Source organism: Emydura macquarii, unplaced genomic scaffold (assembly GCF_026122565.2).
Source record: "Emydura macquarii macquarii isolate MOO-44397 ecotype Brisbane River unplaced genomic scaffold, CSIRO-AGI_Emac_v2 contig_2636, whole genome shotgun sequence".
In the NCBI taxonomy this organism is placed as follows: Eukaryota; Metazoa; Chordata; order Testudines; family Chelidae; genus Emydura; species Emydura macquarii.
In genome coordinates, this window is record NW_027132773.1 from 23142349 (window position 1) to 23159577 (window position 17229).

Here is a 17229-nt window from a genome sequence, read left to right on the forward strand (position 1 = left end):
AATGCTTACTGGATGCAGTTTAGGATTGAACTCTGTATGTCCATACCAAGTATAGACCAAAAATATTATCTGCTACCTGTTCTTATCAACAAGCAAGACAATAAGAAAAAACCTAATTTGCTTTTCTTTTACTCTGTGCAGAACTATAACATAAGGATTTTTTCTCTTTTCTGCTTTCTGCTAAATTAATGGCAGCTGTGCTTTGATGCATTTTGCTTGAATTTGTGTAGCACTTTGTGTTCTACAGAAGAAACTCAAAAGATTTATCAAGTTCGTAGGGTGAGACACAGTATATTTATAAAGACTATACATTCATTATCCTGCAGTCTTTCTGGCACTATATTTTAGTGCCATGTTTATAAAAAATAATCTTGCATGAAGATCTGCTTAAAGGCTATAATTGTTAGTTAGATTATTTCTGTACTGTTGGCAGTTCACACATGTCTGATTTATATGAAAACTGATTCCTGCATCTCAGATTTAGAGCTCATTTAAGGTTCTTGAGATAGAATAACACGCAGGTGTCAGCCCTCCAAATTTCAAAGGTTGAAGATTAACCTAATATGCAATATGGTGACCTAACAGCTCTTCATTTGAAAGAAATCTGAAAAATAATATCTGATATAGCCTCAGAGAGAGAATAGCCCAGTGGGATTTCTACCTCTTCATTTCCTAATGAGTTTTTCGATAATGAGAGGTGACTTTGCTAGTCACTCTGGGCTCTATTATGGCTAATTTGACTCCACTTCACTTTCCTTGTTAATTATTAACACTAGCCTTTTTATCCTCATGAGACCACATTCCAGTTTTTCCTTTTTTAGATTTTTATGAGCCTATCTTTAGGAAGGTGAAAGTCTTCAGGAATAGGTTTTCACATAGTCGAAAGCCAGAACATTTATTATTAATTTAGGGAGACCCCGTGACATTGATTTTAGAAGCATGGGGTGTTCTTTCTGATCGCTTTAATGTACTAGCGATGTGAAAGGGCTGTTAATTAAAGAATAACCACCATAGTATGTCACACTTGGGAATCTGTTCCTGGAAGAATGGTCTTTTGCCACTTGCTAGCATATCCATCGATGAAAAGGTGACTAGTTCCAAGAGCTGCTTTTCAACAGTACTGAAAAAAAAATGATATAGTTTTCCAGATGGCTTTCACTTGTCAGAAATGGTTCCTTCCTATATCTTTTGCCATTAGGGGAATTGTGAAAAATTGTATACAGGTGTGTCATTTACTTCATGCAGTAGCTGCTACTTGTTCCTTCAGTTACATTTTACATCCCTGCTGATAATTAATTCATTATGAAAACAAATTTTCCTCCAGTTTTAATAAGTCTTTCTTGAGACTGTTTCCTTAGTAATCATTTAAAGTAATTATCCATTTAATCTCTTCAGAGAAGAAAAAGCAAGCAGTTGCCTTCTAACAGTCTTTTCTTATGTAACTGTGGAGCTAGAGTTTGTTTGTATTGGCTGTGTTATTCTGGAAATCAGCAGGCAAGGTGCCCACTTTGTGGAATAAGAGGGTTAGTTGTAACTCTGGTGTCACAAACCCTGCCTGAAGGCCAAGAATATTATCCTGCAATAAGTTTCATTTCCAGGGGTTCTGGAAACATAACTATGGCCCTAATGGCACTCAATACCAAGTTTATAGATACCACTGGCTGGATAAAATTCAAATAAACCTATCCTAACAAAAAATTATATATCACAAAATCCAGCACTATGATTGTTAGCAGTCACAACACACACACATACCAAGGATGGAATGGGCACAAGGAAGAAACTACTCTTACACCACTACAAGTGTTCCTTCAAAATCAAGGTTGAAGCACATTTGCATGGCAGAGATAGGAAGCCTTTGTTGCTGATGTCTGTCCTGCACCCATCCTAGAGGACTTCAAAGGAAGCACATTCCAGCACCTTCCACAAAAACACAACCAAAAATAAAGAAAATAGTAACAAAATAAACACATCTCTCACTAAGGAACCCATGTAAAAAAGATGGTTTTACAACAGGAGTGTGGCATTTAGTGTATTGCTAACTGCCAATAAATGAAAACACAGATAAGTGCTCATGAAAAGAGACTGACAACACTGGACGCTAAAGTCCTCTACTTATCTACAGAACATATACTGAACAGTCAATATAGGTTCCTACATCACAGTACCAATAGTCCTCAACTCTAACTAGAATGACTGGCTTTTAGGATAAGAAGGAAGCTCAGACTCAATGTCTAATCAGCCCTTTGAATCCTGAGGAGTCTGCCATCAAGGGTACTAGTGCCAACTGCAATAATTTTTTTTGTGATATGGACACCTCTACTGTAGCATTGAGATCACCTACTTATTTCACTCATACTCAGTAGTTGATGGTAACAATACTCTGTTATAAGCAATGTGGGTTGTTGCAGCACCTCTGATCTCAGAATGGAAATCCCAGTATCCCATTTCCAATTCCCTAAATCAAACAGCTTCAATACATAAAGGACATTCTGATACTGGTTTTCATATGCTTGATAGAGAAAACAGCATACAAATAATTTAAAACATTAGTTTGTTGTGTATATGAATCTTTTAAATACAAGCAAACATTTTGAACCTTAGAATAAACTGAGGCATAGAATAAAAATAGCATTTTGCCTTCTTTAAATCATTAAGGAAAAACAAAGCATTTTATCTTTCTACTACTAAGAGTAATAAACAGCAAAAACAGCACATCTATTATTTTCTGAATGTTGCCTTAAAATATTTAAAAAATAATCTGCATATAAAATAAAGTACAACTTATACTTTTTAATTTAACTTACTTCATTTTCTCAAGTTTAATTAATTGATATTTTCTGTATATTTCCACATGTAAAATCACCCAGAAAAGAGAATAATCAAATGTAATGTCTGCACATTAGACACATTAGACTATTTAACTATTATAAAAGCAGAACCAGAGAACCCAAGACAAATAAAAGCAAGAGCACTGTGTTTCATAACCAATATATCTTAAATTTGGAGCAAATACAAATTGTTTAAATTAAAAATCTCTTTCAGTTTGATGTACCTGCCTAACTCCAATTCATGCTAAGTATACAGTACATTTATAAATATGGTCAATGATGTTAAAGCAGTGATGGGAATGAAAACTTAGTATGAGAGTACAATTACAGATACAGACCTATTTAAATATAATGCATTAGAATTAAAAATAGTATTAACATGTGCTATGCTGTGTTTATAGTGCTGCTTTAGAGGTGAGCAATTTCTGAGATACTATATTGTTCAATTATGGTATACAGTAAAGAATCTAGTGGGACAAAGAGTGACAGAGCAATAGCTTAATTTCAGAGGAACTCAGCAGAGAAATATTTAAAGCAAAGAGGGCACTGTTACTTTTGTTCTGTTCTGTAAATTGTAATATTTACAACAAAATTTCTGGTATGTGTGGAGACTGAAAGAAAAAAATCATATGTAAAGACAAAGGAAAAACCTTAAGATCTTACTGTCATTTCTTAGGAAGTTATTTAGCAGTTGGAAAAGTGGGAAACTATCCCAGGAATCTTGAGATTGTGCCTCCAAAGCTGAATCCATATCAACAGAAAAGAGAGACCAAAATTTCTCTGCATGTTCAGCCAATAAATCTGGCCACCAAGCAAAGGCCTATAATGTAACAAACATAAAATTAGTAAACACAAGTCACAAAACCAATAGCTACTATATGGTAGCTATGATAAAATATATTGGACTGTCATTTTACATCTTTTATCATATATGGGTGATGTACAGTTCATGTGTGATAAATGTAAATGAATTTTTATACAGCTATGTATTAAAAATATACCTCATTTATCAATGAGGGGAAAAATCCAACCAGAAATTATTTTGTTGGAAAGGCAGCATTAGTATTAAACCCAAAATCACTACCACCAGAGGGGAAAAAATAGCAGATAGACTGTCTATAAGCTTTTTAAAAATTGAATATCATTCCATTGAATGTAACTGTTTTTGCCAACCGGGAGAGAGCGAAAGAAAAGAATGGAAAATCTAAAGGCAATCTTTGGAAAATTACAGTATACTCTAATTCTGGTTTCACTCAGTTTTAAAGCTATAAGAAACCAGCCTAATTTATTGTCAGATGTTCTCTAAACAAATACATATTTAAAAGCATTTTGTCCTCATTCATTTATCAAAAGACATTTATTTTAAACTTTAACTAATAGCTAATAATATTCTCTGAAATCTGCATTTTTGATAGATGCAAAATCTTTTTTTTTTATCCCTATTTTGTCCTAAAGAGATAGGCCATTTACTATGAATAAATCCTCTTTTCCTTTAATAAGTGTTATGAGTGGATAGCTGGAGATTCAATAATCTCTAGTTTATAAAATCTACTTCCACTAATTTAACAGTGTTTTGAAGAATACTGCTTTCTTGATTGTAAGCTTAGTGCATTAGGTGGTCTTAGCTCAGAAGAATGGAGGTTGGGGAGGAAATTCATTCAAAAGTTGCTGTGTTCAGGCAAATTATGTACTCCACCACATTCATATCATGCATCTTCTTCCTGCGTTTACATCAGTGCTTGGCGGAGAAGGAAAAGAATGACAGGAATTGTAGCTTGATGTTATATCAGAGTGAGAAATATAGTAGATGGAGATACTGGTGGTAAAGATGGAGGCAGGGTAATATTCTGAGCCTGTGAAAAAGCAGGTTTTAAAGTTCATAAGAATATCAAGCTAACACTGCTGCAACTGTTTTGTTCAATGTCACTGCAAACATCTGATGCTGAGAAACGTACAGTCACCTTGAATAAAAAGAGCTATAGCAAGGCCCTTATTTTCAAAAGTGATCTCGAATTCTGAGCACCTCCATTTTTGAATGGAGTGTTAACATGGGACACCTAGGCCTGATCATCAGAGGTTCTGAGCATCCACAACTGCAACTGAAATCAATGTTCAAGCACTTCTGAAAATCAGGCCATAGGGTTCTAAAATTGGGTACCCAGAACTGAAGAGTCCAAAGTTAGATTCCACTTTTGAAAATGTGGTCATAAATGTTTACTTGTATCCTGGACTTCCTGATGACAGCCTAACATGGTGTTTTGTTTTGTTTTTTTTATGAAACAAATGATTGCAACATAAAGGGAGAGAAGATAACTTGGAGAGAGGTTTCTGAGAGGTATTGAGTGCTCCCTGAAAGGTGGTGAGCACCTGCTGCTCCTAGTGAAGTTAACAGGAATGCAGGTACTCAGCACACTGCAATATCAGGCCTTAAGGATACTGACTGGTAATAAAGTGAACAGTACAGAACCTGTTGTGAAATTTTTGGCAAAAATTTGAAGTAGATTCCTTTTCCTGTAATGGGAAGAAGTCTTTGATTGACAAATAGAGCTTAATTGCGAGCTCATTAAGGAAACAACCTCCCAGCCCAAGAAAATAACCTACCACAATAAAAACAAACAGAATAAAGATTGGTTTGTTTGTTTTTTGAAAGTGCACAGGCATTGGCAGGAGTCCTTCTGAGACAGACAAACCAAAGTCTTTTCAGAACATATAGCAAAAAGAAAATAAATAAATAAATAAATAAAAATAAAATACAATAAAAAAGAAAATTAAAAATAAAAAACCAGCTCATTCTATTTCCATTTTAAACCCCTTTGCAAATGACTCTACGAACCAGACAAATTCTCTTGACCCTCTCAAGAATTATCCAAAAGGGTCTAGGAGCAAGTGAGAAGAATGGGAAAACATATACCAAGGCTAAAATATTGTTCCATCGAAATGAACAACATGAAAACAAGCTGAATGCAATCGGTGATTGGTTACATACATCCTAAAAGAACAAAAACATCTGACCTGATTAAAGAAAGACTGAAGTTCTTAGACTCTAGAAAGAGAGACAAATGTGGCAAAACAAAATCAGAAATGATCAGAACAATTTATGACACACGTTCAAGACACAGTAACAGCTCCATGCTACAAATGGTGAAAAACAATGCCTTGTTTGTGAGGAACCACATACCTCCCGTCCCTGTGGGAATCCGTAAATTTGAAAGTGTTGTGGAAAAGAAAAAAAAAAGTTATGCTATTAAAACAAGGAGTTTGATGTCACTATTTTAGAAGCTACTAATCCATTTCATTCACTGCACCATCACAGTGAGAATTTCTTTAATGTTATGACCGGAGCTCAATGTGATATATTTATATTTTGAATGCAGATGATGGCATATTTACAATTTTTGTATTCTTTGTTTCATCTACCTTTTAATATTGCACTTCTGTTTATTTTATAACTTTCATTAAGAAATGCACATTTATTTTTGGAAACAAAAGAGGAAGAAATGATGCTAAAATAGTAGTTTTGGTTTTGAACTTGATTGAGGTTAATTATTCCTGCTGGACTGATTTTCATTTGGGTAGATAAAAGAATAGAATATACCTTTTTGCAAAATTAATTTTAAGGCATTATTTATGATTACATTTAATTACTAAGGAATGCAATTCTTAAACAGTAACATTTAGTATATATAGGTATTTCATCAGATTCCTTTGTTTTTTAAAGTCTAATATTCTTACACATCCTCAAAAGACAAAGAAAAACATATACATTTTATTAAGTACTCATTTACAGTGTAACACAGTGGTAATACTAGTGTAGAATAAAGTCACTTGGGAATTAATTTCAAATTATTGAAGCAGCTGTTTCTTCAGTATAAAATAAAATATCCATAACAAGTTCACACATGACAGATGTAAGCTAAAAACTAGACTCCACAGTGTGAGCGAAAAGCAGATGTTTTGAATGATCATATTTATAACTATACACACACACACACGTGCGCACACACATGCACACAAGCACATGCGTGCGCACGCACAAATTAACATCTTGGTTTACCTCTTCGTATGCTTTTTCTGAAAATTATACTAGGATTTTTTTAAGAACATCCTAGAAGCTGTATCTGTGACAATTAGATTATCATATCAATGTTAATAATAAAATGTATATGTATTTGGTCTATTTGTTCTTTTTTGTAATACTAGGAGACCAAAGATGTTATAATGCTTGCAGAGTCTATTGTAGTTTCTGAATCAAGGCACAAAAAGCCTTGAGAGGATAAGAAATATTAAACTGATTGATTTTAAATCTTCTATTTTAAAATGACATTTTAAAAAAGACAAGTTAAATAGACAGTTGTTGAATCAATCCCAGAAAACAACCATGATGCCAATGTGAATATTTATTTTATTAGTCATTTTTTTTAAAGTTAAAGTGATTGGTATAAGGCACAATGAAACCTAGTCTTTAAAGTTATATTTCCTTGTAGGGGTAAGAAGTTGGAAGGGACAACTCTATAAGGCTGAATGTTTTCCATACCATTTAATCACCTCTTATTAATGTTATGCTTTTTAATCTGAAATTTCCAAATCTGGAGCTCATTCAAGGGAACTCAGGAAGAGTTTTATTTCACTTCACTTCTCATAAGCTTCAAAATACTCATTTCCTCTGTAAATGTGAACTGCCTTAAATGTATGTCAGAAACAAAAGTTAGAATGTTTCTTGACAGAATTCCTTCACATCATGGAGAAACAACATAGATATGACCCATTATGCTATAGTGAATGCAGATAGCCTCACCTCTGCATGATGCTCTTCATTCTGCTGCAATACTTCGATGCAGAGCTCTGCAAGGTGAAGAACCTCTTCCAGCTTTCTAGCAGGAGTTGCTTGATTCAAGGTCTCTGTACACACACACACACACACACACACATATATAATTAAAAATATATAAGTCAAAATTATTTTAGCTAGGAATACAGAAAAATAAACTATTTTACAGCAGGGAATGGTACTGGCAGGGAGGTGGAATAGTGCACTGAAATAATTTTCTGATACACCAGCAATTCAACATTTTAGGGGTATTCTTTTATAGCAAATGAATGCAACTGTATGTATCCACTCCACTGGATTACAGAAAATATTTCATCCATAAAGAAATCACTGGCCACTACGAACATTTTCTGATTTGATACAACAGAACTAAGAGGTGCATCAACACATTAGACGCTCAACTTCCGCAACAAGAAAATTCTAATTCTCTCCAAGGTCAGAAATACAAAGACAGCAGACACAAGAGACTTTTTTTTCTTATTGTATTATCAATATAATGCCATTCTGACCAGATGAGTCATTACTGGCATTAGCAAGATTCATGCTTTGTGCTGCTGTTTAAATTCCAGGCATGTTTTATCTGAATAAGAGCCTAAATTTTAGTTGATCTAAAAATTGGAAAACTACAAAAACCAATGACATCATGTAATTAACTGATTCCTCTATCCCCACTTCCATCCCTCAATAACATTCTTTGAAGCAGAAGGTTTTTCTTAGCACTGCAGTGAAAACCAGCACTATGAAATAAAGGTGTTATAACAGGATTGCAAGGTACCCGATAAATACTACAAATGAAAGAAAACAAGAATAAATGAAAAAAACCCAAATGAAACTAGGATCAATCACTTTGTGGATAGAATTAAAAAAAAAAAACAAACAAACAGCAAAGAACATAAAGATGGAATAGACATTACTAAACCTCTTAAAGGTGCAATTAAACTCAGTTTAGCTTCAAATATAATATCCATCAGACTAAATCTAGGTAGGCAGAAACAATTAACAATTAATTTGAGGGGGGGGGGGAAGTTAACATAAGAATAAATATACTGACCAGACTATATCAATATCTCCACCAGGAATAAGGCATTAATTATTATTAACTGTATTCATTGCTGTGAGATAGGTGAGCTTCCTCAGTTAAAGTCCTTGCCCTTGGGAGCTAACAGCCTAAAGGTGTGGGATGGAAACAATGCAGTACAATACATTTCAAATGTAAAATAATGCATTATATGGCTCACAGAGCAGGTGGGTTTTCAGAAGGAGGTAACAGAAGATGAGAACTTCACAAGCCTTTTAGAGCCCTGCCTCATTCCATACACATGTTCAGACATCATATGAATGAGGTTCCATACATATCTTCTCAGACAGAAAATGCTACCTAAGTTTCTTTCTTATTTATGTATGTACATTGCTATGGAACAACGGTAGATTGATAGCTAAAAAAAAACACAAAAAAACAAAAAAACAACCAACCAACAACCCTTCATTGTCAAAGGCATATGCCCCTGTCAAACTTCATGTTTCTACCCCAAAACACAAGGGTCCTAGACCTCTGTACGACCATTTTAACAATGGAAAAGTGATATTTATCCTTACTTTCCTCAAACTTAAAAAGGGCTGACATTTTTTTGCCTCAAAGGTTAAAATCTGATCAAGTTAAAAACAATGGAAAAAGACCCATTAGAATGGAAATACTTAGGCAACATTAACTGTTAATTTATCGTGCTTCTTCTCCAATTTCAACCTGTTAACAATGAACAAAGTGGAAGACTGAAATACACTATCTTGATACAAGATAAAATTTTGGCCCAATTTTCCATGAATATACTGCAATGTGCAGTAACTATGTATTTAAAGTTGACTGTAGAAAGATGTACTATCCATGAGCAACTTACAGAACAAGAAAATACATTTTGCAACAACTACTGATTAAATCCTGTTTCAACACACCACATTCCCCACTGCAGATGTCTGCTGGAATTCCAGCACTGAGGCCTGTCCACATGACCTACATCCTATTGGGGCACAGTGACGGATAACCTGAAATAAGACCCAGACAAGTACACCCAATCAGGACCTTGACCTCATTAAAAATGGGCCTTCTCAGGAGTATGCTCACCATCCAAACAGACAGCCAAGAGTTACCTGTAGGGCTAATAATTACTAGGCTACCAGGCTTCCTGACTACATATGATATTCATGGTGCAGGAAGTCCTATGGCCTGAGTCATGCAGGAGATCAGATTAGGTGATCACAATGATCCCTTCTGGCCTTAATATCTATGAATTTATGAAGCCTCCCCATGTCTATTACTATCATCCTGATTCTTGGCGAGGACTACCCACTGGAACAGACACTGCACCAAGAAGTGCTCCTTAAAACTCAAAGGACCCATGACACCGAAGCAAAGATCTGTGAATCAGAGACCCACACTGCACATATCAACTGTGCACAGTAGGGTGAAACATGAATAACTTAATACTGTTGACCAGTGAAGAAAATTGAAATTGCATAAAGGAAAATAGAAATACTAGGCAATGGTTAATGATAAATAGAGGCATCTACAACCATCAAACAAACTCTTCCATTCCTGATTGAACAGATAGAGGGCTCCATCCACTCAAAAGTCTTTTAAAATAGAATTCTCCTCTCCTCCCTATGTGAAACAATAGTAGGTCACACTCTAAACATGATTGTCCCTGAATTTCTTTGTCACTAACCTAGCTGTTTGTAAGGTAACCCTACCTGGTTCAACAGATGGACCAATTACCCAATGCCATTTTGCAGAGTTAATGAGGCCAAAAAGTTACCTTGTAGGAATTGCATGGGCCCCAAAGATAGCACTGTAATCGGAGTCACATGCAGTTGGTGGAGACAGTTAGCTCCACCCAACTTTCTCTTGTTGAGAGAGTAGATTGCCTCCCACCAAGTTTCCTTTTAATGTCACAAGATGAGCAGATCCAATTAGGACCCCCTTGCCTTTGCTTAGTCTCAGTGAACGCCCCAAGATCTATCTATACTAATCTCATGACATCTGCAGGTTTGATGGGGATGTGCCCATAGAAGTTCAAACCTGGTCGCTGAGGAGAGGGGGGAAAATGATGCAGAGTAGAAAGTTTCTAAGCAAAGACACCAAGATGTTGCTGCTAGGGTCAGGGGAAAATTCATGGAGAGATGCACAGGAAATGTGGCCAGGAGGAAGGAAGAGCACGGACCACCCAAAGTGAGAAAAGTTTAGCTGTGGAGAGGGCTCTGTGTTTCAGAACCCAAGGTGTGCTCTGCAGCAGAAGGACCTGAAAGGCCCCAGAGGATCCTGATGGTATCCTAGAGAATGCCTTGGAATGGTGAGGAAACTGAGGCTGAGAATTATGTGTAGAGTTTATTATTTTTATATAGAACTGTGTTTTTCTCATGTGATTCAGTAAAGAGCCGCAATCACATTGTCGAATTCTGGACAAAGCGTCTCTATGTGTTATGTGCTACAACTACCACGTGCCCCCTGAGGGAGTTAAACTGTAACCCAGAAGTCTCATACCTTCGGTGGGAGAGTGCGTGTTTAAGTTACAAGGGGAATTAGAGTCAGCACCGGTTCCAGCTGGGCAGGAGACCTTGAGGTCACAGCTCTCAGGAGGGAGAGTCAGACAGCATTTGTACTCTGCGAGTGTGCTTAGGGACTCCAACACTGGGACAGTGCATGGACTATTTAGAGTCCAGAAGCTTAAAACTTCTGGGGATCCAGAGGCTGGAATATTCCTCATAGCAGAGTAATGAGTGAGCAAGAGGGGGCGCTAGACTTGATCTCTGACACTTGTCCCTAACAGGAACTCTCAAAAAAACTTTCTCTAGCAGCTGGAACATACAGTCAAGCATTACCGGTAGGGTTAATAATATTAAAAAAGGAGGACTGAAAACAAGCCATTGAGTTTAATACAAAATAGCATTGGCACATTTGATTTCAATATAAACTTTTAAAGTTTTGTTACAAATTCAGTCTGCATTTAATAGACCCATATGCTTCAGTGGTAAACAAAACAAAGTTAATTTAAAACAAAACTACTTCTGCACTCTTTCTCCACCAATGTTTAAATACATATTTTAAACTTATGTGAAAACTGCATTCTAAGAGAATTCTTCTAAATGAACAAGAAAGATTCTTTTTTGTCATATTTAATCATATTTCCTCCCTCTTCACAAGCACACCATGAGCCATCCACTGCCATAAGGATGTTAAAACTTCCATAGGCATTTTGTATTGTTCATATTCTCTAAAAATACGTAAACTGACTTTTAAAAAAATGCTTTATAAAATTTTTGATAGAACTGCTTTAAAAAAATCCTCCTTTCCCCCTATTTTAAGGGATTAGAACATGGTACTGGTAGTTGAGAGACCTGAGTTCAGTCCAAGCTCTGCTACAAGACTTGCTGAGTTACCCTTGGACAAGTCACTTAATTTATCTCTGTTCCCCCATCTATAAAATAGGAATAATAATATTCCCATTCTTCCCTCTTAAGAGTACTATTGGGGTAATTAACATTTATAAAAGCACTTTGAACATGTAAAACTCTATGCTAAATACTATTACCATAACATTCTGCTTTGGTTCATCTAAAGAAGGCACCTTCCCCCTTTGTAACTGTTGCCAGACAAACCACTCTTCTGTCCCCATACCGAACTCTCCTCTTCCCAGATTGACGGGATGTGTGTCTTTCTGAGGAATCTATTTCATTTGCTGAGTGTATAAATAAAGGGTTACTTGTCTTTAGTTAGTACATTAGAAAATCAACAAGCCACATTTTAAGTTTTTGTTTTCCCCAGGCAAATTGTGCAATTTCATTGCACAAATAGGGCCCATATAAAAAAATCAGCTGTTATTTGGAAGCTCCCACGCACCTCAGGAACTCAGGAATATTGGAAAAAAGTATTCTGTTCTTTGTATGTGAATATTTATAACCATTGCAAATTAACCACACAAAAATCACCACAAAAGGAATGGAAATCTGTTCTGTCAATTTTTCATAATGTTCCTTCTGCTTTCAAATGGCAAAGGTGTTTGTTAAGATACATTTACACTGCTCAGATTAACAACACACTGCAGGAAACAAGCTACTGCAAGTCAGTAAGTATACCTGTTGACATCTTTCAGTAAACAAACAGCAAAAGCCATCAATCATCTGTTTTCAACTTCACTTCCTTACCAAAGAAAAATGCAAGAAAGGCTTTGGAAGTAACGGATGACATCTCAAGTATCTATCATCAGTGAGTCACGTATGGTAGCAATAAAACAATCCGGCATTGCTCACTGAACTAAGTAAACTGACTAATCTCAAGATTTTGAAATGAAAAGATGACTACTTCATAGATTCAGAGAGTTTAAGGCCAAAAGGGACCATCAGATCATTTACTCTGACTTCCTGTATATCCCAGGCTTTTAAATTTCACCCAATTATCCTTGTATAGAGCCAAAGAGCTTACTTACATCCAACTAAATGTATTTGGTTAAAGCGTATCTTTTGGAAAGGCATTGAATCTTGATTTGAAGACATCAAGATATGGAGAACCCACCATTTCCCTTAGCCATGTATCTTAGTGGTTAATTATGCTCACTGTTAAAAAATTGTGCCTAATGTCTAATTTGAATTGGTCTAGCTTCAGTACTTGTTATGTCTTTCTCTGCTAAATTAAAGAGCCTTTTAGAACCTGGTATTTTCTCCCTGTGAAGGTATTTTTCCACTGTACACAAGTCACTACTAAAACTTCTTTTTGATAAGCTAAGTAGTTTGAGTTATTGAAGTCTCTCACTGAAAGGCATTTTCTCCAGCCTTCAAATCATTTTTGTGGCTCTATTTTGCATCCTCTCCAATTCTTCAACATCCTTTAAAAAATGTGGACACCAGAACTGGACACAGGATTCTAGTATTGGTCTCACCAATGTTGAAAACAGAGGTAAAATCACCTCCCTACTCCTACTCACTATTCCCCCATTTATATATTCAAGCCTAGCCCTGGGAGCTCAGGTTGAGTTGTTTGTCCACTATTGCACGACTAAATACTTTACAAAGTCACTGTTTTCCAGGATACCATTTCCCATTTTAGATGTTTGGCCTGCATTCTTTGTTCTGAGCTGTATAACATTGCATTTGGCTGCAGGCCCACAGACAGCAATTCGAGTCCTGTCGTGCCCCACCTCTTCTGCCCATGGCACCACCCACAGTCCACCCCCGCTCCGCCTTACCCTAAGGCCCCTTCCCTCAGCTGGGCATGCTCGCCACCGCACCCCTCCCCTGCCACTTAGTCCCCCTTCTCTCTTCCATACTCCCCCTCCCCCCAGGTGACAAGTGACAACTGGGGGGAGGTGAGGGGGGGAGGAAGGGAGGGACATGATGAGCAGCAGCGGGAGGGGCAAGTGGGGAGGAGAAGCGGGATGCAAGCAGTGAGCGACGGCGGGAAGGCTGAGCAGGGAGAAGGAGCGACACGGCTAGCAGTGAGTGGTGGGGTGGGCCCTGGCATGGAGCAGGGATGGAGTATAGGTGGGGCCAATGGCAGAAGAGGCCCGGGCCCTTTTAAATTGCCGGCCCCCTGGGCAATAGTTCCCTTCCCCACGCCCCGTCGGCAGGTTTGTTTGGCTATATTAAAACACATTTTGTTTGAATGGGCCCACCCTACCAAGCGATTCAGATCACTCTGTATGACTACCCAGTCTGCATCATTATTTACCATATTGCCTATCTTTGTGTCTGTCAGGCTCCACAGGACTTGAATCTGAATCTGTGGGGGTCCTGGGAGTCATCACACTCCAATTCTCCACCTAGCAGCTCACAGACGGGAGCTGGACCATTGCCCATGAAGCCCAGCTGGGACACAAGCCTCACCCCTACACTCTGACTGGGAGAGCTCCAAGAATCCTCATGGGGTCACAGCCCCTCTTTCAGCCAGAAGAGGAAACAGGAAGTTGTCAAAACGACTGGGCTCCACCCTGTCATGGACATCTTTATTGATGTTTACCTGTTCCTGCCTTCTGATCCTGACCTGGCATGAGTCTTAGAAGCTGCCTCCTGGTTCTTGTCTTCTAGTACCATCACCTGAATCTTCCTACCTCCGACACCTGTCTCTTGGTTTCAGCCTCCAATTTGTCACTTGACTCTGATCGCCTGGCTTTCCAGCCTGATTCCTGGTAACTGATTCCTTGTCCCCGGATCCTCGGCCCATGCCCAACGCTAACACCTAGGCCAGGTCACCGCACCACAACCCTGATAGTGTCCTTTTGAAGGACCAAGTATATATATTACTGGTTGGCACTTTCCTCTGTTTGCCCATGAACCAGTTCACAATCACTGGTCCAGTGATTAATTCTGCTTTATTCATCACAATGAGGTCCAAAATAGAATTAACTTGTGTTGAGCGCAATACCTCTTGTATTAGAAAATTACCTATAATTTTCAGGAACTCTAATGATGTTTTACTGCTGGTTGCATGAGATCTCCAGCATTGCATCTCCCAAACTGAAATCCCCAATAACAAAACAAATTTTCTTTCTTCACAGGTAATTCATCCTATTCTCTCATTTGATTTGGTGGTCTGTAACAGTACTCCCTACTGGGCTTTATTAGCACAACGATCCATATGCAGTCAAGATCCTGTAGTTCTGAGTTATCCATAACTCTAAAACAGGTAATGCTGTTTTCAATGTAGAGTTCCACCTTCTCCCACCTGGCTCTATCCTTCCTGAACGGGTTATAACCAGTGTTTTTAATATTCCAATCATGCAAATTGTCCCACTAGGTTTAAGTAATGTCAATTAATATTAAGTTTCTTCTCATTAATAAGAATTTCCAATTTTTCTTGCTTGCTACCCAGATTTCTAGCTTTGGTATATAAGCAAGTGAAACATTTCTTCTCTTCACATTCATTGTCAGATTGGTTCAATTTAATAGGTTTAATAGATTTCTAGGAAGGCTGTGCAGAAAGGAACCAATAGGAGAAGGCTGAGAGGAGCAGCCAATCAGGGCCAGGCAGGCCCATATAAGAAGAGCTGCAGAGCAGAGCAGGGTCAGTAGCTGTCAGTAGCAGTAGGAGCTCAAGGAGGGAGAACTGGGTACTTTGCAGGCAGGGAGGAAACTAGGACCCTGGATAGAGCAGTGCTGATATCAGGGACTGGAGGAGCTAGAGCAACATCCTGGCAGGCTGGGATTGGCAGACTGAGGGCCTGAGGCACTGGCCAAGAAGGTGCGGGGGCCATGAGGAAGTGACCCAGGGAAAGGTACTGAGGAGTTGCAGGGGATGCAGCATGTGGCTGCCATCTAGAGGGTCCCTGGCCAGGATCCAGAGTAGTGGGCAAGCCCAGGTCTCCCTCCCGCCAGTCATCACTAGGTAAATGGCAGGACAGTTAGACTGCAACACTCACTGCCGGATTGTGATATGGCCAGAGAGCTCTGTCATGAAGAGGACAACATGGTCCTTGGAATGATGTGGGTCCAGGAGCAGAAGTGACAGTGGGTGAGGCACCATCAGGATAGGGTGTATTGACCTGAGGAGCTAATCGCCAAGACAACCATTAGGAGGTGCCAGTGTAGTAAGTGCAGCCCCGTTTTATGTGATGGAGAATGCAGGCAAATGATCACCCCTGATATAAGGGGAAGATAGAGGACTTTGCGGGCGAATGCCTGTCTCAAGGATTTGAGAGACACTGAAGATGGAGACAATGGAGCTAGAGTATGCAGAGGTCTTCTTTGTGGAGGATTCTTGTGGTCTGGACTCTAGAATTGGTGTCCCAGTGGAAAGGGGCTGACAAGCAGCAAGGGTGGCTTCCGGTCCTGCTGCTGCAGGTACTTGAAACCCAGCAGAGACAGTGGGAGGCACAAGTATACCTACAGGCCTATATGCCATAGCTAGCTGAGCAACAGCATTATATACTAAAGCTCCTGCAGAAGAGGTCACTAGAACCTGCAGAGAGCAAGAAGGAAAACAAAGCACCAGGGGCCAGGAGGTTGGTGGTTGGGATAGGACCATGTTATGCCTGTGGGTGGCAGGAACCCTTGAGGCGGGAATGCCTCTATTTGGATGGGGGACAGAAGCCTCACCCAGAGAAGGAGAAGAAGTGAGAGTCCAAGAGAGTCCCACCTGTGAGAAGAACAGGGAGAGGACAGACTGGTTGGGCCTGCAGGCAACAGGGGCACCTGCAGAGGGAGTGCTTGTACAAGAGCTATAGGGTCAAGGCTAGCCCAGGGGAAAGGGCTTAGCAAGGGAAGGACAATGGGAGGCCTATGGCTAAGGGGAGGCAAAGAATTTGCTTTTGGTGCCATGGGGAGGGTCATATAAAAAGGAGAAGGCTCAGGAGAAGACGGGACAGAAAAGGGGTGCCTGGGAGCCAGGCGAGATCAGAGATTGTCAAGAAGGATGTGGCAGTGAGGATCGTGGATGCAGAAGGGAGCCGTCTCCCACATCCATGAGGGAGGTGGAGGATAAAATGACTGGGATGGAGAAGACCCAGATAGACAAGGGAACCCACACTGGAATAGAACAGGCTTCAGTAGGGACTTGGACTTTGGAGGAGAAATGCAGATTTCTAAGGC

General features: G+C 38.8%; 1 protein-coding gene across 3 annotated transcripts in view; it reads right to left on the reverse strand.

Annotated features, from left to right (window-relative positions):
• Window positions 1–17229, reverse strand: part of CADPS2 (calcium dependent secretion activator 2) — a 501284-nt gene that overhangs the window by 92621 nt on the left and 391434 nt on the right. For all 3 annotated transcript variants that reach the window (XM_067564292.1, XM_067564291.1, XM_067564293.1), the window contains exons 17-18: window positions 7627–7730; window positions 3495–3651 (exon numbers count right to left, since the gene is read on the reverse strand). In XM_067564292.1, the coding sequence (XP_067420393.1) occupies window positions 3495–3651; window positions 7627–7730 (261 nt within the window). The remainder of the gene's footprint in view (window positions 1–3494; window positions 3652–7626; window positions 7731–17229) is intronic.